General features: G+C 43.4%; 2 protein-coding genes across 14 annotated transcripts in view; one reads left to right on the top strand and one right to left on the bottom strand.

The window, feature by feature from the left end:
- STS (steroid sulfatase) overlaps positions 1-11611 on the bottom strand; it is a 352626-nt gene extending 341015 nt beyond the window's left edge. For 2 of the 11 annotated variants that reach the window (XM_063635336.1, XM_063635333.1), the window contains exon 1: positions 11261-11579. The gene's annotated coding sequence lies outside the window, so the exon portion shown is untranslated. Of the gene's footprint in view, positions 1-10779 lie in introns of all 11 variants that reach the window. The other 9 variants (XM_063635335.1, XM_063635338.1, XM_063635331.1 and 6 more) reach the window with 8 other exon arrangements.
- PUDP (pseudouridine 5'-phosphatase) overlaps positions 10542-24394 on the top strand; it is an 86264-nt gene continuing 72411 nt past the window's right edge. The window contains exon 1 of one of the 3 annotated variants that reach the window (XM_055269318.2): positions 10542-10810. In XM_055269318.2, coding sequence (XP_055125293.1) covers positions 10735-10810 — 76 coding nt within the window. In that variant the 5' untranslated portion in view covers positions 10542-10734. The remainder of the gene's footprint in view (positions 10811-24394) is intronic. The other 2 variants (XM_055269319.2, XM_055269317.2) reach the window with 2 other exon arrangements.

The following is a 24394-nucleotide window of genomic DNA, read 5'->3' as shown; positions in this document are numbered from 1 at the left end:
GGGAAAAAAGAAAGGGAGAAAGAAAAAAAAAAGCCTAATCCGAGTGTTTGCTTCTATAAATAAAAAATTGCTTATTTCTAATTATTTTGTGTGCCTCTGGCTCTCAGTAGGCACTCAAATAATATATAAAGTAGCGGTGTTAGCCCATTTTCTATTCTTAATAATAACTAAGGATTTGGGCATGCCGAAACCTGAAAAGTATTTTAACATGAATAAATATGACTCGGATTTTACCAAAAGGCCATGTTTTGTCTCCCAGGGTCTCTATAAAACTTACTCATTGCAGAAATGTCTTATACCAGCTAGTGGTCAAAATTCCAGCACATCACATGATATTTCTGGTCACTGAATGCTTTCAAGATCAAAGTTAAATGTCGAATGAAATGCTAAATCTCTGCAGCTTTAATTCCAGAGTAAGACTTCCTTTCCTCCCCACCCTACCCCCAGCTAAGGCATGCTTTTCATGGTCCTGAAACAGAGGGCACACACGGGGAAGCTTCTGGCTTTCTCAATTGTCATCCTCCCTCATTCCCCCTGCTGCGGTTACTGATCCCTCCACCTGGAGAGTAGCAGGAAAGGAAGGCGAAAAGGAGCAGAAGGTTCGTTCTTCTCTCACTGGTGCTGTCATGTGAAGATTTCAGGCAAACCTGAAGGGCATTTTCTTAAGTTCTTGGAAGCCAGGACAGCTGGATCCCCCCCATCTGCAACTCCCGAGATGCGGGCGATGTCGTCTCTTCCTCCAACTGGTTTTCCAGTGGTGCCTCTCTGCTGGAGTTTCCTCCTCATCTCAGCAGATTTTGTGGGGAAAAAGTCCAAATCATTAAGGTTATCTGGTCATGCATATTTGTTTGAGGGACTCTGGAAGTGCAACCTAAATCAACTCCCCCTAGTCCTCGAGATCAGAAGTCTCTAGAGCAGATCAGGCAGGGATCAGGTGCCACCCACCTGGGTCCCCCAAGAGATGCACAATCAAATATCGACCTCTCTGAGGAGTGTTGCTGAAGCCTCAACATTGGACTGAGACTAAGAGAGATGCATGCCATGTCATTTGTTTTTATTTCATTTAGGAAACAAGAAAAAAGAAAGCCTAACTCCACTGGGGAAGAGGCAGGGCTATAATGCCACAGAAACCTCTTCATAAGCCCCCACTTCTCTCCTTGCTGTGAGGCCAGAGATCCATAGAATTCCTGGTTATCTACATGGAAAATTCCTACAGGATGCCATTTTTTTTCCATCTGATTTCACGATGCTGTCAAATGAGTATCCTGTTACAATAAATATTCCCCAGAATAATTTGTCTTGATATGTGGATGGAGGACTTTGGAGTCAGACAGACATGGCATTCTGATTCCAGCACCCACTAGCTGTATGACCTCCAAAAAGTGCTTAATCACTTGGGGCACCAGCTTTCTCACCAGTAAGGCAGGCAGAAGCATACATCTCAGGCCCCTCTAATCAATAACCCTTTATTGATTAGATATAATGTCCCAGGGCATGGTGCCTGGCCAAAAGAAATGGATGATCCTTTTTGGCAATTTTGAGAAGACAGAAGTGAAAAGATTTTTACTTTACGAGCTATGAAAATTACTGTGCTTTAAGATCATGAAAAGCACAGACTTTGGTATATGAATCTACGTAGATGCTTAATGAAATTGTTCAGAGTTGAACCTACCTGATGTTTGACATTTCTATAACTGTGCCAACCATCAGAAGCATTGCACAGGAACCCTCAAGCTAACACTGGGCATGTCTTCCTACTTGGGCCTCTACCCAGAAAGAACCCATTAGAGAGACTGTTGGTGGGAAATCCTGGAGTCCCACAGAAGAAGGGCACATGCAATCAGAGATAAGCAAGGGAACACTCACTCTCAAAGACTCGACATGCAGCAATTGCATGAGCAAAGATCGAGGCTTGATAATTAGGGCCCTGAATCAAGGAACAAGCATCTCAATGCAAATCGGGCAAGTGGGATGAGAGCAACACGGTGCTCACAGAAGGGTTCTCCTCTTAGCCATGCAGAAGGAAGAGACCTGGAGCCCCAGAATCCAGCTTATAGTCTCCCTATTGCATCATCCACTACTGCACAAGACAAACAGCAGTAAGCTCTGTATACATTCAGTGGGCTCAACTATTCTCCTCCAAGCCATTTGCCAGCTTCATAAAGTCTAGAAACGTTAAAACACCAAAAGTGCTCTCAAATCTCTGGTTTGGGGACCCCCTCCTTGTCTATTAAAGGGTATGGCACAGGAAAGGGCAAAAACACGTGGAAAACCCCAGAATTCCTCCTATGTGTATTACATGGAATATGGTTGGGGGCAGATTAAAGAAGGAACACAAAAAATCACGAATAGTTTCTAGGTATTTTTGCATATTTGTGGTTTTTAATTATCATTCGCTTCCCATTTTTCAGGAGCAGATTTAATCACAGCCTTCTCTTTGCTATACTGCATTTCCATGTTTCAAGTTATAGCTTTATTACTAAACCAAAACCCAAGTCCTAGTAAACTACCTTTCTTTAACTGGCATCCTAGTTTACACCAGGAGGAAGGAGTCATGGAAATTTATTGCCTCTAAGATTCTTTCAGAGTGGTTTAAATGGCCCTAGGAAATTGACTTGAAATAGATGCTTCCAAATGTTATTGTTTACACACTAATACAACAGCAGACAATAAACATATTCAATTGAAATGTGCCCACAAAGGAACAAAATACATGTGTTGTACCTGTTTGGCCCATCTACTTCACTTAGCCTATTAAACAACTCTCAAACCTGTGCAATTATATATAAATATATATACACACATATATTATATATAAAGACCTTTCACCTAAAGTTTGTTAAAACCACACATATATCCAAAGAGAAGCAAGAGCCAGCTAAAAATAAAAAAATCCACACATGCATGCATCTATGTGTGTATATATGTAATAAATTTAAATCATATGTACAGTAACTCCTCACTTAACAATGTCAATAGATTCTCAGAATTTTTTTTTTTTTGAGATAGGTTCTCACTATGACACCCAGGCTGGAGTGCAGTGGCACGATCAGAGCTCACTGCAGCCTCGACCTCCCAGGCTTAAGCAATCCTCCCACCTCAGTCCCCCCAAGTAGCTGGGACAACAGGTGCATGCCATCACAGCCAGCTAATTTTTGTATTTTTTTGTAGAGACGGGGTTTCACCATGTTGCCCAGGCTGGTCTTGAACTCCTGAGCTCGAGCATTCCACCTGCCTCAGCCTCCCAAAGGGCTGAGATTATAGGTGTGAGCCTCCGTACCTGGCTGATTCTCAGAAATTGCAACTTTAAGAGGAACGATATACAGCAGGTTGTTTCATTCAACATCATTTTGTTATAAAGTTGATGAGAAAAAAATTGGTTTTGTTATATGTGGCTTTGCTTAAAGTCACAGTTTCCAAAAACCTACCAACAAGTGAGAACCTACTGTAATCACCTTTCTTCTTAACTTTCTTAAAGCCATGCAGTTGCATTATTTGTAATATAATATTTAACATATACATTTGTGAATATATACAAACTAAATATATTTAAGTTATATATGAAGGCATTTCCTCAAGTTTATAAAAATCATGCATACCAATATATTATTTATATAGATTATATAACATATGTATGGTATACATATATACATATAAACATATTCTGTTCCCTTTAAGATTCTTAAAATCTTAACTATTTGAGGTACCTAAGATTCTCATTCTCTGAATTTTACTCTGTAAATTTAGTCTGCTTTTCCAATGTGTTTGGTGTCACACTGACTTGGCAAAATCCCACAGCCTTACTGAATGATTGCTTCAAGAAAGTTGGTGGTGAGGCAGAATGTAAGTCAGAATGGACCCTATGCCGAACAGTAGTCTGGTATTTCTAAAGTGTGTTTGAAGGAGATATTACGTTCTTTTTAAAGAGCATATGTGATGGTCCCTGTTGAGTAAGTTTGGGAATTGTTGTGTTAAAAAAAAAAAATAGGAAGACCATCGTTGATCACAGAAATGGGAGAGTTTCAAGTGAACATGTGGCTGTGAATTGAGGAGGGAAGGACCCATTCAGCACATTTTCCAGGCTTATGTGATCATGGGAAAGCTGAAGGGAGAGGCTGTGCAACCAGGTTTCTGTTCCCTCCAGATGTTAGCTTGCACCAAGCAGCACAGGAGTTGGATGCATGTAAAATAAAGGAGAAAACTTTCAATCCTAGAAATGACTGGTTGGACCATGTTATCGCTGACATGCCATACTGACATCAGAATTGAAGAAAACAAATGTTCCTTGTTTATTTTTTGAAGCTTCATTTTCCTTATTTTTTTTTCGCTGGTGTTTTCTAGACTACTTTATTTCCCTTTATTTGCACATTCATTCTTGTGTTTGATTTTGATATTATCTATTCACGTTGTAGTCCTGATTGCTTATGCACAACATAAGAAATTTTGAAAACATATAGGAAACATATGAATAGATAGTTTTTGCCTTTTGGCTCTTTTTGAGGAAGGAAGACCAAGAGAGGTTGAAGTCTCCACCCTGATCGTTTTCAGGTATATGACTTGTGGCAAGGTACCTGACTTTCCTCAAGCTCTGTTTCTTTATTTCTATAAGAAGAATAATTCCATTGTTTACCTTGCAAAGTTGCCGAGTCAATGAAGTAAGAGATCATTTATAAAGTTGTAAGTACATCGTAATTATTTGAGGGCTGGTGGCTATTACAACAGTTGCTATGAAACAATGAGCCAACTTTAACCATAAACTAATCACTCTTTCATCTCAGACTCTCAGCATATGGCCTTTATAAACACTTCGGAGAAGTGACCAGCACACTAAGCAGCTTGCATAAGATGTGACAGGAACTCAGAGCCTTGCAGGTGGGCATGTGGTTTATTCGGAAGCAGAGACGACGCAAGGCGCACATTAGAGATGGCACTCAGCACTCTGCGTGGTGAGCTCCAGCTGTGATTCCATTCAAAGAGAGAGGCTTCAGCGGGCAGGGCCAGTGGGTACCCCTCTTTGTGAATGTGGCACAAGACACAGCAAAGGCCCAAGTTGCTGACATCCCCATTTGTATTCATTATGGGTGCACAAACCCCTCACAGGTCCTGGAGGGAGGGAGCTATGCCAGAGGAAACGTCAGGAGGGAAAGAAAAGGAAAAGAGGGAGAGAGGGCAGGAGAGGGGGAGGGAGTTTAGGAGGAGAACAGGAAGACAGGAAAAGAGAGAAGAAAGAAAGGAAGGGAAGGAAGCAGAGAGGGAGGGAGTCGAGCAGGAGGACAGGAAGGAAGGAAGACAGGAAAAGAGAGAAGGGGGAAAGGAAGGGAAGGAAGCAGAGAGGGAAGGAGTTGAAGAGGAGGACAGGAAGGAAGACAGAAAAAGAGAGAAGGAGGAAAGGAAGGGAGGGAAGGAGAGAGGGAAGGAGTCGAGGAGGAGGACAGGAGGAAGACAGGAGGAAAGGAAGGGAAGGAATGAGAGAAGGAGAGAGTGGAGGAGGAGAACAGGAAGGAAGACAGGAAAAGAGAGAAGGAGGAAAGGAAGGGAAGGAAGGAGAGAGTGGAGGAGGAGAACAGAAAGGAAAACAGGGAAAGGGAGAAGGAGGAAAGGAAGGGAGGGAAGGAGAAAGGGAAAGAGGGGCAAGCAAGGAGGGAACTGTTTGGAGTCAGGAGCCCTAAATCTCAGAACAATGAGATGATAAAGGGTGGGGTGTGATGAAGCCTGAGCCCCCTCTCAGATGTCCAGTCATGTCTAGTCAGTGAGAATCCTGGCAGGACAGAGGAAATTCGAATGCATGGTAAGGTCTGACCACATGCTTCACTTCTCCACATTTTTGGAGCACACATCCTCCCTTCACATGTGCTATTTTAGAATAGTGTGTGTCTACTTAGGCACTAACATTATGGATATTACGAAACATGATCTGTAATCACTAGTGAAGGCTATAAAGCTGATGCTGGAATTTCTACTTTCTTGTTATTAACTGGAAGCTACATTTTATTATTTTCATAGGCATGGCTTTAATCCCTCTGTCCATTTTTTTTGAGAGTTGATTTAAAAATTAAATAATATAAGCCGTAAATACACTTTACCTTAATATGTACATTGCACTATGCTGAAATCAAATAAAATGGTTGAGAGCAATGATGTCTCCCCTCCTCCCTGCAAGGATACCTGGAGAAAAGACCAGGACACAAGAACATTCGCCAGTGTTCACACAAATATTAAATGTTAGGGCTGGGTGCCATGGCTTCTGCCTGTACTTCCAGCACTTTGGAAGGCCAAGGCGGGCGGATTACTTGAGGTCAGGAGTTTGAGACTAGCCTGGCCAACATGGTAAAACCCCGTCTCCACTAAAAAATACAAAAGTTAGCTAGGCATGGTGGTGGGCACCTGTAGTCCCAGCTACCCGGGAGGCTGAGGTGACAGGATCGCTTGAACCCGGAAGGAGGGGAGTTGCAGTGAGCCCACTTCACGCCACTGCACTCCATCCTGGGCGACACAGTGAGATCCTGTCTCAAAAAATAAAATAAAATAAAATAAAAATAAATGTTGGTAAACTTAATACGTTTGCTACTTCTTTACATTAAAATAAAAATCCTGGCTGGGCGCGGTGGCTCACGCCTGTAATCCCAGCACTTTGGGAGGCTGAGGCGGGTGGATCACAAGGTCAGGAGATCGAGACCACCCTGGCTAACACGGTGAAACCCTGTCTCTACTAAAAATACAAAAAAACTAGCCAGGCATAGTGGCGGGCACCTGTAGTCCCAGCTACTTGGGAGGCTGAGGCAGGAGAACGGCGTGAACCCGAGAGGCAGAGCTTGCAGTGAGCCAAGATCGTGCCACTGTACTCCAGCCTGGGCGACAGAGTGAGACTCCGTCTCAAAAAATAAACAAATAAATAAAATAACGATAATAATAATAATCACAAGCCCCCTCCTCACAATGAAGTAGCTGGTATACCCCAGGAGGGGGTCCATGGTCTAGACCATTGGATGCCCTGGTTGAAAGGCAGATGCTGAGTCGGTCAGTCTGGGGGTGGCAGCTGGGATTCTGCATTTCTAGTGAGCTCCCAGGCGATGCTGGCACTGCCAGTTCAGACCACATCTGTTATCCACCACTGCAGAGAAGCAAACTGGACCTCTCGCTCACAGCCAGTTTGTACTCTGATGGTGAAGGGGTTCAAAAACAATGACCCTCCCCACACAAAAGTACCAGATATGTCCGAGAGTACAAAGCCAGGAGTGGTGAATTCAGCCATCTATGTCAGGCTCCCTTCCAGAGCTCACCGGGCTTGGAGGAAACCAGCAGTGGGAAGGGGTGAGAATATTCAGTGCCTCTGAAGCAAGAGACTTCCTAAGTCAGCATTGCTAAGCCAGCTATCTAGGGGAAGAAGGCAGGTAAGTCTGCAATGAGGAGCTCAAATTCAGGCCCCATCAGATGAAGTCAGAGCTTTCTGGTCTCTCAGCATCATCAAGAAAAGTAGACTGTGTACAGCCACTGAGAAAGATGGTCCCTAGTCCAACCTGTTACCCTCCATCTACGCTGGGCAAGATTTGTACCCCAGAAAAGTAAAGAGAATAACAGGGCAAAGCAGGCTCACAGAAAACAGATATAGCAGCCTGGAAACCAAATACAACAGATAACAAAAGCACAGAGACACAAGAACCAGGACGACAAACTAAGGAAGTTGAAATAAGCTAAGACTCCATACAGGATGGCATATATATACACACAATGAATGGCATGTTTAAGTTTATATGTTGTGTGAAAGAAGATAGTCTGTTTATTTGTTCCATTGTTAATGTGCTTTTGACGCCATCGTACTATAGTTTAATGGATCATTTCTATTGTATCTTAAAATTGTCAGGAAAAGTAAGTTATTGTCCCATGGGGAAAACACAATTGTACAAAAGTAAACTGTAATTCATGGAAGGAAATGCATCCCCATCAGCATAGAAACTGCCCATCTTTGGCTGTTGGAGAATTATGAAAAGCTAAAAACTAACTTGTTATATGTGTACAAACCACATTGCTAGAACAAAATTTCATTCTTTTCCAATCTAGCTTGTGACAGAGAAGCATTCACTCAGTTTGTTTTTTTTTTTAAGCAAAGAGTCTTCCATCTTATGCATAGAAGTGATGTTACTGAAAAGTGTAGAAAATTAGACTTACAAAAAAATAATGTGAAGCATGTTTTCACATCTGTGGAGAGCTGAAGTACCTACGATTTCCCAATCTGTTTCTTCCACAATCGCTGTGAGGCTTTGCCTTTTCATCAAAATGGCACTGGGGCCTTTTTTCCTTTGAAAAATACTCTTTTTTGGCCGGGCGCAGTGGCTCACACCTGTAATCCCAGCACTTTGGGAAGCCGAGGCGGGCAGATCACTAGGTCAGGAATTCAAGACCAGCCTGGCCAACATGGTAAAACCCCGTCTCTACTAAACAATACAAAAATTAGCTGGGTGTGGTGGCTGGCGCCTGTAATCCCAGCTACTCGGGAGGCTGAGGCAGGAAAATCGCTTGAACCCGGGAGGTTGAGGCTGCAGTGAGCAGAGATTGCGCCACCGTGCTCCAGCCTGGGTGACAGAGTGAGACTCTGTCTCATAAAAAAAAAAGAAAAGAAAAGAAAAAAGAAAAATACTCTTTTTCAATTTAATGACTAAACAGAAATGTGAGGTGGTTATAATACTAAAAAAAAAACAGTAACTCTGACATGTGTGCATCCATTTGTTTCCAGAGAATGGAAAGAAACTGGGAGGGAGAATTCTAAAGACTCCAGGTGGAAAATACTGTCATACTTACTGTAGGTACCACAGCAATGTGTGTGGAATGCATCTATTATGGAATTGTGTTCCCCAAAAATATATGTTGGAGTCCCCATCCCCACTACCTCAGAATGTGACCTTATTTGGAAACAGGATCTTGTCAGAGGTAATCAAATTAAAATGTAGTCATTAGGGTGGTCCTTAGTCCAATAAGAATGGTGTTCTTACAAAAGGAGGAAATTTGGACACAGAGACACACACAGAGGGAAGACGATAGGACAAGATACAGGGAAAGGAAAGCAGGTTGAAGCTGAGGAGAAAGACCTGGAATAGGTCCTTTCCTCACAGCCCTCAGAAGGAATTAAGACTGCTGACATCTTGATCTAGGACTTCTGGCCTCCAGATCTGTGACACAATACACATCTGCTGTTTAGGTTACTTAGTCTGTGGTACATTATTATGGCAGCTGTAGTAAACTAATACAGAAACCACGAATGACTGTATTTGAGTCGCAAGTCCTTTCCTAATTTGCTCATAAATTGCCTTCTCTGAAATCCCGTGTCCTCAAAGGGAAATCACGATTGCATTAAATGGGGGAAGCTCTCTTATAGTACCAGCTCTAAGAACACATAATTTTATTGACTATATACTATGCACTAGTACTAAGGGCTTGGCCTGCCTCACCTCCTTTATCACCTCCATTTTACCCAGGAGGAAGCAGACACAGGTGTACTTTGTCTATCATAGATGATAATTCTTGCTGAATCCAGGCATGCCCCTGTCCAGTATGTATGCACTAAACTAGAAATACACTCTCATGTTTACACCTTTTTTTGGTCTTTTTCCCCTTTTGTGGAGAACAGGGTCTCGCTATATTGCCCAGGCAGTTCTTAAACTCCTGGGCTCAAACTATTCCCCCAACTCCCACCTCTGCCTCCCTAAGTACAGGGATTACAGGTGTGAGCCACTGCGCCCGGCGCACCCTCACGTTTTTAAAGTCTTAAAATTCTCTTATTTCCGCTTCTCAAAAGGCCCAATCCTTTTCCTTAAACGTGAATATACCACATAAATGAACACGAAATAGAAACAGGGACAAAAAAGTATTTTTCTGACGATGGCAAAAGGGAAAAAAAAAAAAGAAAGCTGTTTAGGTGGCATTTGAAAAGTTAAAAAAGGAAGAAAACTCAGAGCAGCCCAAAAGACAGATGATACCTAAGAAGGCATAACCAGCAAGACATGTTGACTATTAGTATTATTTCAGCATCCTCCTTGCGCAGCTTGGCTTTGCTCTGGGACAATGCACCGGCCTGGGATGCTCAGAGATGCAGGCACGGAGGTTGTGCATCCTCACCGCACACTGCGCATGCGTGGCTGCCTGTTCAAGTCGCGGTCCAGGACCGCAGGGAGGCGGGCAAGCGAAACTGAGAAAAACCCACCCACGGTCCAGGGACTGGTGGCTCGGGCGAACCCACCCAGGGACCTCGTGACCAAGGCCATTTGTCTGCAACCTGATGGCTAGCAGTGATACCACCCTTAGCATCTTCAACCCCCCTCTCCCCACTCTACAGCCCCCTGTACTGTCCCTCCTTCCTCATTCACACCCCCGATCCAAACTCAAGCAGTGAATTTGCCCCCAGACGAGGGCCTCGGCTCTGCGCGGCCGCTGGCTGAGTAGCTTGGCCCAATTCCAGGTGTGAAGTGAGGAGGAATTGATGAGGGTAAACGTATAGCGCCGGCCCGCGCCGCATCCCGGGTCTGCAGCTGCAGCTGCGGCGAAAGCCCAAGGTGCGCGTGCGCGGAGCGGCACTAGGTAGCCCAGGACGCGCGGGCTCGGAGCCGGGCGAGGGGCCGCGGGAGGCGCGTGCGCAGAGCGACCCCGGGCGTGTGAGAAGGCCCTGAGTGCGCGTGCGCGGGGCGGGCGGGTGCGCGCGCACTTCCTCCTCCTCGCCCCCACCCAGACCCAGAACGCGGCACCATGGCGGCGCCCCCGCTGGCGCCCCCGCCGCAGCCCGTCACCCACCTCATCTTTGACATGGACGGACTTCTTCTGGGTGGGTAGTGTGCGGCCGCCGCCTCCCGTGAGGGCGGTCTTGGGTAGGCGTGGGGACGGTCGGCGCGGGGTACGTCACGGCCGGGGGGCCGCGGCGGAGCGGTGTTCGTGCAGGGACGCTCGGGCTCCCGCGCGCTCTGCCCCCGGCTGGCCCCGAAGTCGGGCGGCGGCCAGGAGCGCCCGCAGGCCCATGTCCGGGCTGGCGGGCGCGCGTGGCCGCTGCGTCTACGCGGCCCCAGCACCCGCTTCCGGTCGGCGGCCAGCGCGTGGGGCCGGAGCACGTGGGAGCAGTCCCTGGGGTCCACCGGGCGGGGGCGCGGCTCCGCGTCCTCTCCTCAGAGCGCGGCGCGGCGGGACCTCCGCGCTGTCTTTTCGATTACCCATGCGTGCGACCTTGAGCGGTGCCCAGCCTCAGTTTCCCCGTCTTCAAACTAGCCTGGAGGATACTTGCCTGCCTGCTCCAAGGTTGCTGCTGTGGGCGCACCTTGATGGTAGCATGCTACATGGTAGCGGTTCTCTACCTGGCGGTTTTGCCGCCCTGAGGGCATCTGGCAATGGCGATGTCAGGAGACATTTTGGCTGTCACAGCTGGCGTGGAGTGATGGGGTCAGTGGCATCTAGTGGGGTCCAGACCAGTGATACTGTTAAACTTCCTGCAGTGCACAAGAGTGCCCTATGCAACCATAAGGAATTATCCCGCGCCGTCAACAGTGTAGAGGCACAGAAGGTCTGTCAAGTGGCCTGGCTGCCTAGGGTGACCAGCACCAGGGACATCACCTGTGGACTACTTGTAAATGTAGAAGCTGGGGCCCCACCCTACCCCTGCCCAATCAGAATCTGCATTTTAAGTGCGTGAACGTTTGAGAACAGCTGCTCTGTCAATTCGAGGCATTAAGAAACCCTTGGCAGTGTACTAAGTCAGTCAGTCATAGCACATGTGAACTTCATCAGCCAAGAGGAATTCAAGTAGAATTCAAAGAATAAAACCCTGTTTTTAACTCAAGACAGAACTATGCGGAGCTCTACTGAAAGCCTAGACACAGTTAACACTGTGACACATAATCACCAGGAGGCTTCATGTATCTATAAACATGTCTGCATACTCTGTGTAGACAGCTGACCTGCTTGGTTATGTATATCATTCCTTCATTTCAAAACCCTGCAAGTTAGGAGGAAGTATTTGCATGTCACTAATTTAAAAAAAAGAAAAAAAACCCTGCAGCTCAGAGAGGTAAAGCTACTTGCCCAAGGTCACACAGCTAATAAGAAGCCAAGCTGAGAAACGATTCTGGATTGATCCAGTTCTAAATATAAATGATGTTGAGCTCATCTTAAATTGTGAATGTGACCTTGTTTCTGCTCGTCATATTGCTGGGTAATTCCCTAGCAGTGTTTCCTTTTAAAAAGGCATACAGAAACCGTTCTCTTCGTTTTATGAACACAGAGGTATAAACTGATGAATTCCAAAGGAAAAAAAAATCCCCATAGAGGTCACTAATTGGAGCCAACGGTGTATGCAGCTACTAAATTTGAAATGACTCATTTTCAGAAAGCTTGTGGGATATATAGGTATAGTTTGTAGACATCAACTTTCCTACTCCAGTGGTCAAGAAGTTAAATTGTCAAATAAACTTCTTATCCTCTAATAAAGGTCCAGAGAACCTGTTCTGGGAGTCTCATGAATTTTAATACCAAACAAGATGTCTTATTAAAAGTAAATTTATTAAACTTCTAAATGAGCTTGATGCCTAATTCTGATTCTAGATTGGCACATAGCCATGCCCTGAAGTGATGAATGTGACTTAAATGGCATTACAAGCATTGACCTCACTTTGTTACCCAATCCTCTGATCTAGTCAGATAACCAAGAATTAGTGCTGTTTGGAAAAGTAAGCCCTACTTCTTTTTATTTCCCCCCTCATCTTCTGCCCATTTCCTCCTTTCCTGCCCTACCTCTTCTTTGAGGTGGTAAGGCCTTGCAAAACTTTCTTGGAAATATACCTTTGCTTATCCCATTCTTTCACCAAATGTATAAATACAAAACACAGCTTTCCAAAATGTACCACTTTAATTTAATCTACCAGATTATGCCTGCTTTCATTCTTTAGCACCTCACTTCAGTGTATCTGTTGTTCGTATAACAATATATTATCAATTTATAATGAGTCATTTTACAATAGGTCTGTTTTTCGGGAATTTTGAATGCATTTTCCTAGGAAGTTCTGTTTGTCTATGTAGCCCCAATACTTGCATACTTTGGGAAGTAAAATTGAAAACGAATAGTTTCATGGAGGATTGTTAACATTAGAGGAGAAGCTTGTTTAATCAGAGGAGAATGAAGAAGTAAATGGAGATTTTAGAGGAAATGTTGACCAGGAAGAAAGCCAGGACACTTTCCCATGCTTTTGACATGCACCATGCTGTTAGTTGTCCTTTAAAAAAAAAAAAAAATACACTTCGGTTTCTGTTTTTCATGACCAAGGTAAGAGTCAGTTATGATTTAGGTAATATTAATAATTTTGGCTCTCAAATACCATTCAGAGAAAGAGAGTAGGGGAGTGGGATTAGTTAAAAACTGGGATGATTTTGAAAGAAGAAGATGACAATTATTAAACAGTATCTCAGCAGCTGGACAGAGAAGATTATTCTGTTTGTAAATAACTGAAATTAGGAACACAAAAGATGGTCCCAATTTCTTTAAAAGAGAAGACAATTTGTTGTCCAGAGCAGTTCTGTCTCATAGAATTGAGCCAGGTAAAAATTTTGGGGAGCAACTTTTAATAAGTAAAAAGATACAGATGACATTGATTTGGATGATGTATGTTATGTAACCTAATGTATCAAAAATATTGTTTAATACAAAATATAAGAAAATCATTGAAGTGTTTGACATTAATTTTGATATTAGGTCCTCAAAATCTGTGTGTATTTTATACATACAACACATCTTAGTTTGAACTAGCCTCATTTCAAGCACTCTGTAGCCTCATTTGGTGAGTGGCTACTGGCTTGGACAGCTTGGGTCTAGGTCTTTGTGGAGCAACGCAAGATGTCTGTTGATAATGGCTATGCTGGGAGGGCCAGGCAGAGGGTGGGTGTTAAGAATATTCAGAATTAGGAGTTTTGGTGTATGTAAAATGTGGTATGTGTAAAATGTGTTTTCTTGGAGTCTAATACAGAATTATTTAAAATCCTTTTAAAATCAAAGGAAAATAAGCTTGTTTCCAAATTATTAAATGTCGTAAAATAATAAGGTAGATCTGCGAAGGGTAATAAGAACATTTGCAGTGTTGACCGTAATATACTATGTCTTTATAAATCTAGATTGCAGGATTTTAATGAGTGACTTCTACTTCACCTTTATATAGTAAAATGAAGACCTCTTCTGTGCCTTCCTGCACTCCCATAGCTTCCTCATTGCCAAATAATAGCACTTGAGACTCTAAGTGCCTGCCTCACTGTCTGGGGCCCAGGAGACCCTAAAAGGTCATGGAGGTAGGGTCTCTGTGGGGATCACCAAGCCCAGTACTGATGGGATTGTGGGCTGCCTGAGACAGTTGACAGTCATGTCCATTGTGTGGCCAAAATTCCACAAACATAGCGTGAGTGTGTTTTGCGCTGTCATTCTTTGTTAACTTCATGTAGGCTGTTTCTTTAGACACCGGAACATCCATATAGCTGATGACAAAAATAGATTTTTCTTACGTAATATTAGCGCATGCCCTAGGTGGATTGTCAGAAGAATCTAAGTATGTTGTCATTTGACCCCATGAAATACGTCTGAGGTTTAAAAGTGCAGCTGATGAGCTTTTCAGTCTCAGTCGGTTCTTACTACTTGATGTTATCAAGTCGTTCATTCCAAGTGGGGTTTCTAAGAGTTTTGGCACATTTCTGAGGAAGGTGGAGCAAAGTGAAGGATCATTCTGCATGCTTCCATAGATGGTTATTGTTTAACCCCAGAACGTGCAGAGATCCTAGTTGGAATGAGATAGTAATCACAATTTCCCCTCCTTTCATCATTTGTAATGGGTCTTGCTCTGGATGTCAAAGCAACTCTAGTGGTAGGTTCACATTCTTTCTTTGCCCTGTCTTCCCTGGGGGCTAACAGTGTACCCTTGGGTTTTAACCTTGCTAGGTGAAATGTAGGTTCTCTTCCACGTTTGCAAAGGAGATGGCTGAGGGTGGAGGCCAGCGTGAGGGCTTGGGACAGAGATGAACCCTTATCTCAGGGGCCATGATTGGCCTTTCACTACAGAGTAATCAATGAGTAATCTGTTGTTTCTGGAAACTGAAAAGGCTTCTGGAGTATAGAAAGCACAAGACATGTGTGTTCCTATTAAGGGTCCGAAGAGATTTAGAGTATGATGCTATATTGTATGTCGGAGAAACAGCATCAAATTATAGATTTAGCTCCCTTTGATTCTATTTTCTAATTGACCTGAACCATGCCAACCTTAAGTTCTTATACTAAGTGGTTGGTTGTCCACTGCAGCTGTTTCTGTTTCTAGAATAATTGAGAAGGGGGTAAAACTTAAATTGCAAAATTCTGCAGATAAATAAGAGTTTTGTCCAGCTGGCAACACAAATATTCAGCAGATTCTAGGCATGCAGGTGTAAAATATCCTTTTCTTTTTTCTAGCTCTCTCTTTCAAATAAAAGCAATATGGTTTTATTTAGAATCTTTAAGTAAACTGGATACAGGCATATGTGAGAACTATTGTGGGTTCAGTTCCAGACCATCACAGTAAAGCAAACATAGCAATAAAATTAGTCACATGAAGTTTTTGGTTTCCCAGTACACATAAGGTTAGGTTTATACTATACTGTATTCTATTAAGTGTACAATAGCCTTATGCCTAAAAAAGTGTACATAACCTTAAATACATTTTATTGCTTAAAAAAGTGCTAGGGATCATGTCATCCTTCAGTGAGTTGTAATTCTTTTGCTGGTGGAAGGTATTGTCTTGATATTGACTGTTGACCAGAGTAGTGGTTGCTGAAGGTTGGGGTGGCTGTGGCAATTTAAAAAAATAAAACAGCAATGAAGTTTGCCACATCAGTTGATTCTTCCTTTTACAAAAAAGTTCTCTTTTGGCGAGGCATGGTGGCTCATGCCTATAATCCCAGCACTTTGAGAAGCAGAGGCAGGCAGATCACTTGAGGTCAGGAGTTAGAGACCAGTCTGGCCAACATGGCAAAACCCCATCTCTATCAAAAATACACACACAAAAATTAGCCAGGCATGATGGTGCACACGTGTAGTCCCAGCTACTCAGGAGGCTGAGGCCCGAGAATCACTTGAACCCGGGAGGCTGAGGTTGCAGTGAGCCGAGATCCCACCACTGCACTCCAGCCTGGGCGACAGAGTAAGACTCTGTCTCGAAAAAAAAAAAAAAAAAAAAAAAAATTGGAGTCCTCTCAAACTCTGCTGCTGCTGCTTTATCAACTAAGTTTATGTTAATGTAGTGAATCCTTTGTCACTTCAACAATGTTCAACAACATCTTTGCCAGAAATAGATTTTTATCTCCAGAAACCACTTTCTTTTCGCATCCCTAAGAAGCAGTGTCTATTCAGTTCAGGTTTCATCCTGAAATTGCAGCAACTCAGTCAAATCTTCAGGCTTCACTTCTAATTCTAGTTCTCTTGGTATTTCCATCACATTCTGCAGTTACTTCCTCTGCTGAAGTCTTGAACCCCTCAAAGTCATCCATGAGGATTGGAACCAACTCCTTACAAACTCCTGTTAATATTGATATTTTCATCTTTTCCCATGGATCATGAATGTTGTGAATGGCATCTGGAATGCTAAATCCTTTCCCGAAGGTTTTCCATTTACTTTGCCTAGATGCATCAGAGGAATCACTATCTATGGCATCTATAACCTTAAGAAATGCATATCTTAAGTAATAAGACTTGAAAGTTGAAGTTACTCCTCAATCCATGGGCTGCAGAATAGACGTCGTGTTAGCAGGCCTGAAAATAACACGAATCTCCTTATACATCTCCATCAGAGCTCTTGGGTGACCAGGTACATTGTCAGTGGGCAGAAATATTTTGAAAGAAATCTTTGTTTTTGAGCAGTAATTCTTAATAGTGGGCTTAAAATATTCGGTAAACCATGTTGTAAACAGATGTGCTGTCATCCAAGCTTTGCTGTTCCATTTACAAAGCCCAGGAAGAGAAGATTCAGCATCATTCTTAAGAGCACTAGGATTTTCAGAATTGTAAATCAGCATTGGCTTCAACTTAAAGTCACCATCTGCATTAGCCGCTAACACAAAAGTCTGCCTGTCATTTCAAGCTTTCAAGCCAGGCACTGACTTCTCCTCTCTAGCTATGAAAGTCGTGGGTGGCATTTTCTTCCAATAGAAGGCTGTTTTGTCTACATTGAAAATCTGTTTAGTGTAGCCACTTTCATCGGTGACCTTAGCTAGCTCTCCTGGATAACTTGCTGCGGCCTCTCCATCAGCACTTGCTGCTTCAAGGAGCTGTTCAAGGACAGAGCAAGGAGCAATTCTTTCCTTAAACCTCATGAACTTCTGCTAGATTCAGACTTTTCTTCTGCAGCTTTCTCACATGCCTCAGTCCTCACAGAAGTGAAGAGAGTTAGAGCCTTGTACTAGATTAGGCTTTGGCTTAAGGGAATGTTGTGCTGGTTTTGTCTTCTACCCAGATCATTAAAACTTCCTCTATGTCAGCAGTAAGGCTGTTTCACTCTCATCATTCACATGTTCACTGGGGTAGCACGTTTAATTTCCTTCAAGAACTTTTCCTTTGCATTCACAACTTGGCTAATTGGGTGCAAGAGGCCCAGCTTTCAGTCTGTCGGCTTCTGACATGTCTTCCTCACTAAGCTTAACCATTTCTAACTTTTAATTTAAAGTGAGAGATGTGTGACTCTTCTTTTCTCTTGAACTCTTAGAGGCCATTGTAGGGTTATTAATTGGCCTGATTTCAGTATTAGTGTGATTCAGGGACTAGGGAGGCCTGGAGGACAGGAAGAGAGATGGGGGTCTATGGAGCAATCAGAACACACACAACATTTATCCATTAAGTTCTCTGACTTACATGGGTGCGGTTCATGGTGCCCTAAAACAATGACAATGGTAACATCAAAGATCACTCATCACAGATTGACGTAACAGATGTAATAATGAAACGATTTGACATATTGCAAGAATTACCAAAACGTGACACAGACACGTCACGTGAGAGATGCTATTAGCAAAATGGTGCTGATAGACTTTCTCGACTCAGGGTTGCCAAAAACCTTGAATTTGTAAAAACTACAATCTATGAAGCACAATAAAATAAGATATGCCTATATAATATGGGACAGCAGTGCATCGTTTTGTTTTGTTTTGTTTTGTTTTTTGAGCCAGAATCTATTTTTCTCCTTGAAAAGCTATATGTTAGAGATTATTTGGTCCTTTTTATCTTTGTGATTATTCGCTCTTTACTCTGATTCTATTTCTTTTTTTTTAAACTGCTATAATTTATATACTATTTTCTGTCATTTTTCAGGAGTAGATGGAGACTTAAAGCAATGTAAAGGAGCAAGGTAAATGATACCTCCTAAGAAATGTCCCCTGAAAGCACTCCTTATATAGATGCTCAGGCGACTGGTCAGACCTTCCGATGAGATGTTTGAAAAGTGATTGATAGGCAGTCTGTAAGTACAAAGCACAATAGTGTTATTCTGGAATACATTACGCTTGAAAAGAATGTGCCTACCATCGGCTATAAGGGAATTTCAGTGATTAATGCAGCATTTAATATATTAAGAGCTTCCTTTAATAGTGTTAAAATGATGGAAGGGGGCAACCTTGATTTTGTGATGCAGATATTTGCAGTTTAAAATTGCCTCGTTGGTGGCTAAAGAGCATTTTTTTGAAGACATAGTAATCCTAACACATGCATTTCTACTGTGTAAGAGCACAAAAAGGAAGACTTTTCCCCATGGCTTTTCATAGCTGGGCCATCCATGTGGCTTCTCTTCACATCCCTTTTCAGCAATGTCTGGCAGATAGATCACCACCTTCCCTGATCCTCCTTTATCCCCTATCTCCCTCGTGTCCTTTGCTGTGATGCCAACAGTGAGTAGCAGCTAAGGACCCTGGTGCAGCTGGCCACATGGCAAGGTGCCTGCGTATGAGAGGAGGATGGTCACCTCTTCACAGCCATGCCTGGCAGGCAGTTTCATGGCATTGTTTGTGGCGCTTGGCGGGGCCCCTGACTCTTCTCTCTGAGCTCTGGGAGCTGGGCCGAATGATGTGCCCTTTTGTGATCGATGGTGCCTTATTTAAAAAACAGTGCAGATGACATAGCTGTTCAAGGACAGAGCAAGGAGCAAACCAGAGTTTGCTGTTTGACTCCCAATAGACTGTTCCATATGTCTGTGAAGTAAGAGCAAAGGGTCATAGTTGGCACATCAAAGCTTATCTGAAGCCTTCAGACAAAAGCCAAAATAAGCACCAACCCTCTGTCCCACTTGTGTGAGCTGCGATGCACGTGGAAGAGAAGCACTTGGTCCTTGAGCATTGTGCGCCTGTCTGCTCCCTAGCCCAGTACTGTGTATCCAGCAAACCTTTCTACCAGGATGGAAATGTTCTGTAACTATACTGCATCCGATGGGAGCCACAGCTGGAAACTGGGCTCATGAGATATGACTCATGCAACTGAGGACCTGAATTTCTCTTGTTATTTAAGTAGCCCCCAATGACTAACTGCCAAAACGTAACATAGAGACACAAAATATAGAGTGGACAGCACAACTCTAGAGGAATGCATTCACTCATCCTTAATCTATTTAGAAAATACTCTGCTGGGTGTTACAAAGGCTTCAAAATTAGTTTCTTCCTTTAAGGATCTTAGAGTCCTGCTGGAATCTAAAACATGATTGGTAAAATCTGTGAATAATTGCTAATGATATACACAATAAGAATATGTTAGCGACAGAGCAGGATTTTGAACTGAAATCACATTTGGGGTAGCATACCATCAAGGATAGATAGGAGCCAAGAAGAAAAATGGATATTCCAGACCAGGAGAAATGGCCGAGCCATAGGCATCTTTACTAAAGCATAGAAGAGAGTCGTTTTTCGTTGTTGTTGTTTTTATCAAGCAAAGACTGTATTAAAAAAGGAAAAAGATCTTGCTAATGATTACATTGAAGTGTGGAGGTGAGAAGAGATTTGAAAACATAATAATCCTAACACATGCATTTCTCCTGTGTAAGAACACAAGAAGGAAGACTTTGTTTTCCCCTTGGGTTTGCATAGCTGGAGCACCTGTGTAGCTCCTCTTCACATCTCTTTTGAGCAATGTCTGGCAGGTAGAGATTAGAAATCTCTAATGTTTCATTGAGAAATATGAGACTGGGGCTGGGGACAGTGGTTCACGCCTGTCATCCCAGCAATTTGGGAGGCCGAGGCAAGTGGATTGCTTGAGGCCAAGAGTTCGAGACCACCCCAGCCAACATGGCAAAACCCCGTCTCTACTAAAAATACAAAAATTAGTCTGGCATGGTGACGCGTGCCTGTAATCCCAGCTACTCAGGAGGCTGAGACACGAGAATCACTTGAGCCTGGGAGGTAGAGGTTCTAGTGAGCTGAGATCACGCCACTGCACTCCAGCCTGGGCAGTAGAGCTAGATTCTGTCTCAAAAAAAAAAAAAAAATACTAGATTAATCTCTGTCAGGCTAAGATTAGTATTTCTTAAACTGGGTGCCCATTGGTAATATCCCTTTAGCCTATTTTAAAGTGAAAATCTCACCCCATCCTGCAAGCACACATCCTGGGCTTTCCCCCCATGACTTTCAGAAGAGTCTAGGATGGTTATCGAGACACCAGCCTACATTCTGGATTGGTCTGATTGTTTCCACATGAAACCACCTTACTTGTTCCTCTGTCCCGTGTATTTCCTCTAATCTAGAAATTATGCCTAGTGCTTCAGTTGGACACAGGTCAGCTGCCTCTGGCAAGAATAGTGCTGCGCCCCTTCCTCACCTTTTTGGGGAGATGTTTGTATTCGGTCTGTATAGGTTCAGTACCTTCATGCTAGCCCCAGCCCTGCAGAGGAGAGTTGTCCTCAGGAAAGCTGGTGAACTGACTCCTCTCCCATGGTGGTACATGGAACTTTTTGGTGAGAAGTTCAGAGCCTGAGAGACAAGTTAGAAGTACTGGCTATAATGCCTGTGTGTGTGGACGGCCAGAACCCTTAGGCAGGAAGAGGAGGCTGCTGGGGACAGAGGTGTGCCATGCTGTGCGCCCTTCGGAGAGAGGGTACTCACAGGAACCTAAATAGGTTTCACGTGCATGGGTTCCTCTGTTCCATGCAGTGGGATACAGGAAAGAAAGAGCAGCCGTGCAGCTGTTTTCTCCCTGTGTCGGAGCACATGCCACAATCTCTTTGGTGTTTGCTCATGAGATTGAAGGACACTCATGGCTTTGTCACAAGATGCCTGAGAAAGCACAGAGGTTTTTTGTTTGTTTGTTTGTTTTTGAGACAGAGTCTCGCACTGTCGCCCAGGCTGGAGTGCAGTGGCGTGATCTCGGCTCACTGCAAGCTCCGCCTCCCGGGTTCACGCCATTCTCCTGCCTCAGCCTCCCGAGTAGCTGGGACTACAGGTGCCCGCCACCACGCCTGGCTAATTTTTTGTATTTTTTTTTTTTTTTTTTACTAGAGACAGGGTTTCACCATGTTAGCCAGGATGGTCTCGATCTCCTGAGCTCATGATCCGCCTGCCTCGGCCTCCCAAAGTGCTGGGATTACAGGTGAGCCACCACACCCGGCCTTAGTTTTTTTTTTTTTTTGAGACGGAATCTCGCTCTTGTCACCCAGGCTGGAGTGTAATGGCACGATCTTGGCTCATTGCAATCTCCACCTCCTGGGTTCAAGCGATTCTCCTGCCCTAGCCTCACTAGTAGCTGGGATTACAGGTGCCTGCCACCATACCCAGCTAATTTTTTTGTATTTTTAGTAGAGACGGGGTTTCACTGTGTTGGTCAGGCAGGTCTCGAACTCCTGACCTCAGCACACAGTTATTAAAAGCAAATGCAGTTGCCTACGCTTTGTCTGCTTTTGAAAAGTAAACTTAATGTTTCAGACTGAGGCATATTTTGTCATTGGGGTCCTATGTTCTGCACAGTTTGTAAATCTACTTCACACAAAGTGATACAGTGATACTCAGGAGGGCTTAAAAAAGATTAAATCCTTCATTTGGAAACATCATTCCCAATGAAAGGAACACAGGCCCTAAGGAGATGTGGCTGATTCTAGGGACCGGGGCCAGTAAAATACAACATGAGCACAGAGCACTTTCTCATGCCAGGATGCAGTGGGGGGGGGGGGTCCCACTGGCATAATATGAACCATTTGTAGTCAAAAGAATAATGATCATAAGAGAGCATAATACCCTCTCTATATATTTTTTAAGTCTCTGTGTTATGATTCTCAAAAGAGAAAAAGGGTGGCTGGGGGTGACCTATTTTACAGAAGAATGCCAGTTAATAAATATGGACAGAATGGGAGAATTAGCCAGGTCACCATTTTGGGATCCTAACTGTAAGTGATTCCCACAAGCATTGTCAGCGGAAGCCAAAACCATAGAGTAATCATGCAGGAGACGAAGGTGCCCGCAGTGCCATGCCACAAGTCACTGAATGATAACAGAGGCAAACAGGGGCCTTCAGAGTGGGCAGCTCTGGGGGCCACAATTGACCCTGTAGCCCAACTGATGTAGCTTTGCCATCCAGAAAGCAGCATGTCACGTCACGTGTGCTTTCTGAAGTGACCTCAGAAATGGTTAACCTGAATCCATCTAGACCTCTGGGAGTTTCAGAGGGGTAGAGGAACACGGGAGGGGGCGTCATGTGGAAACAGCCAGACAAATCCCGAATGTAGGATGTTCCACCAGGTACCTGGACTGGGTCCTTGAAAATGTTGACGATCATGGGGAAAAAATAGGGGCTGGCTTTTCCACTTTTAAAGAGGCTAAAGGGACATAGTCAAATTCAGTGGACCTTAGATTGGGGAAAAAAACCTATAAAAGACATTTTTGTGACAACTGGAGAGCTGTGATGTGTGCTGACTATTTAGAGGGTACTATGAAATATTGCTGATTTGCCTGGTTTTGGCAGTGGTATTATGGCTGTGTAGGAGAGTGTCATTCTTAGGAGAAACGTGCAGAGAGCTAGAGGAATGAAGAGTTAGGACATCTGTATGTTTTCAGGTGTGTTGCATGCAGGTATAGGGTATGTAGATGTTTCCTATCCTACTATTGACTCTTCTGTATACTTGAAAAGTTAAAATAGGAAAGGGAAGACTAAGTCTTAAGCATGAACCACTAAAAACAACCCCAAAGGCAGTATTAAGTAGTAGTCAGTTAATTCTGTTTAAGAGACAAGAATGTAAAGCATACATCTTTAGAAAACTGATGTTAGAAATATGGAAGAAAGTTTCAGAACCTTCAGCTCTCTCGAACATTACGGTGGCAATGCATTCATTGCAATGTGTATTATAGCAGAAAACATTCTGAAGGAAGAGTCCCATTTCCTAGTGCTCATTTTTCAGTTCCTTGTCTCTCTCTCTCACAGTGCAGGAGATTTGTAGACAAATGTCTACAGGATTTAGACAGATGTCAAGAAAATTGTCTTTTGTTGATGTCTTAATTGGAAGCCGATATTTTGTCAGGGCATGATGTTTATAAAAGGAATAAAAGCTTTCTAAAATTCTTCAAAGAGTGGCCACTGGTACCTGTGTGTCACGTCATATGCTGATGAGACATGACAGAAAATGCTCCTAAGTAGCCTTATAGCTGATCCCGAGGAGCTACTGTGACTGGGCTCTCACTGCACCTCTCAGCTGACTTCTGCCTACTGGGTCCGTGTCATCCCTTTTTACTCTGAGGCTACCAAGGTCTTAGGAAACTGGAGGTTGGAGCTTGAACTGAGTGATGGGATGAAAAGACTTCCTGAAGTGCTGCCCGCATCTCATGTATGTTCTCTTGGACCCAGTTGTATCCCTGCCACTCCCTGGAGGTTACCTGTTCATACGCAGACTTCTCTTTCCCTTATTTTCCTCAATTGCAGTAGCTTGGAAACCTTTTAACTCTTGCTTTTTAAAAGGAAAATTATTTGGTTATCGTAGAAACATTTTGTGCAGCAAAGTGTTACACGTATTTCTGTTCTGGCCTCAAATAATCATGGATTTCATTAAATACTAAACATTTTGCTGATTTTAATACAGTGCTTTAGTGTATTCTTATTTTCTTTCTGCATCTCTTATTTGCCTCGTTTATCTTAACATAAAGCATTTCTTTTGGTTAAGTAGATCCTTATATCTGCTTTTTCTTTTTGTATGACTCCTATTTAGGTTGGTGCTAAAGTAATGATGGTTTTTGCCATTACGATACCTGTAGACATAAAGGTCTAGCTTACTTTTTGCCATTTGCTACCCTGTGTTTAGTACTGGGTACTAAACATTTTGCTGACTCCTCATCAGCTTTTGATATGGTATGCTTACATGACAAGCTCTTTAAAGTGAAATCGTAATCAGATTTGAGATTTAGAATTGAGGCGACT

This window comes from Symphalangus syndactylus, chromosome X, assembly GCF_028878055.3.
Source record: "Symphalangus syndactylus isolate Jambi chromosome X, NHGRI_mSymSyn1-v2.1_pri, whole genome shotgun sequence".
In the NCBI taxonomy this organism is placed as follows: Eukaryota; Metazoa; Chordata; class Mammalia; order Primates; family Hylobatidae; genus Symphalangus; species Symphalangus syndactylus.
This window is presented reverse-complemented; position numbering and strand designations above follow the sequence as displayed.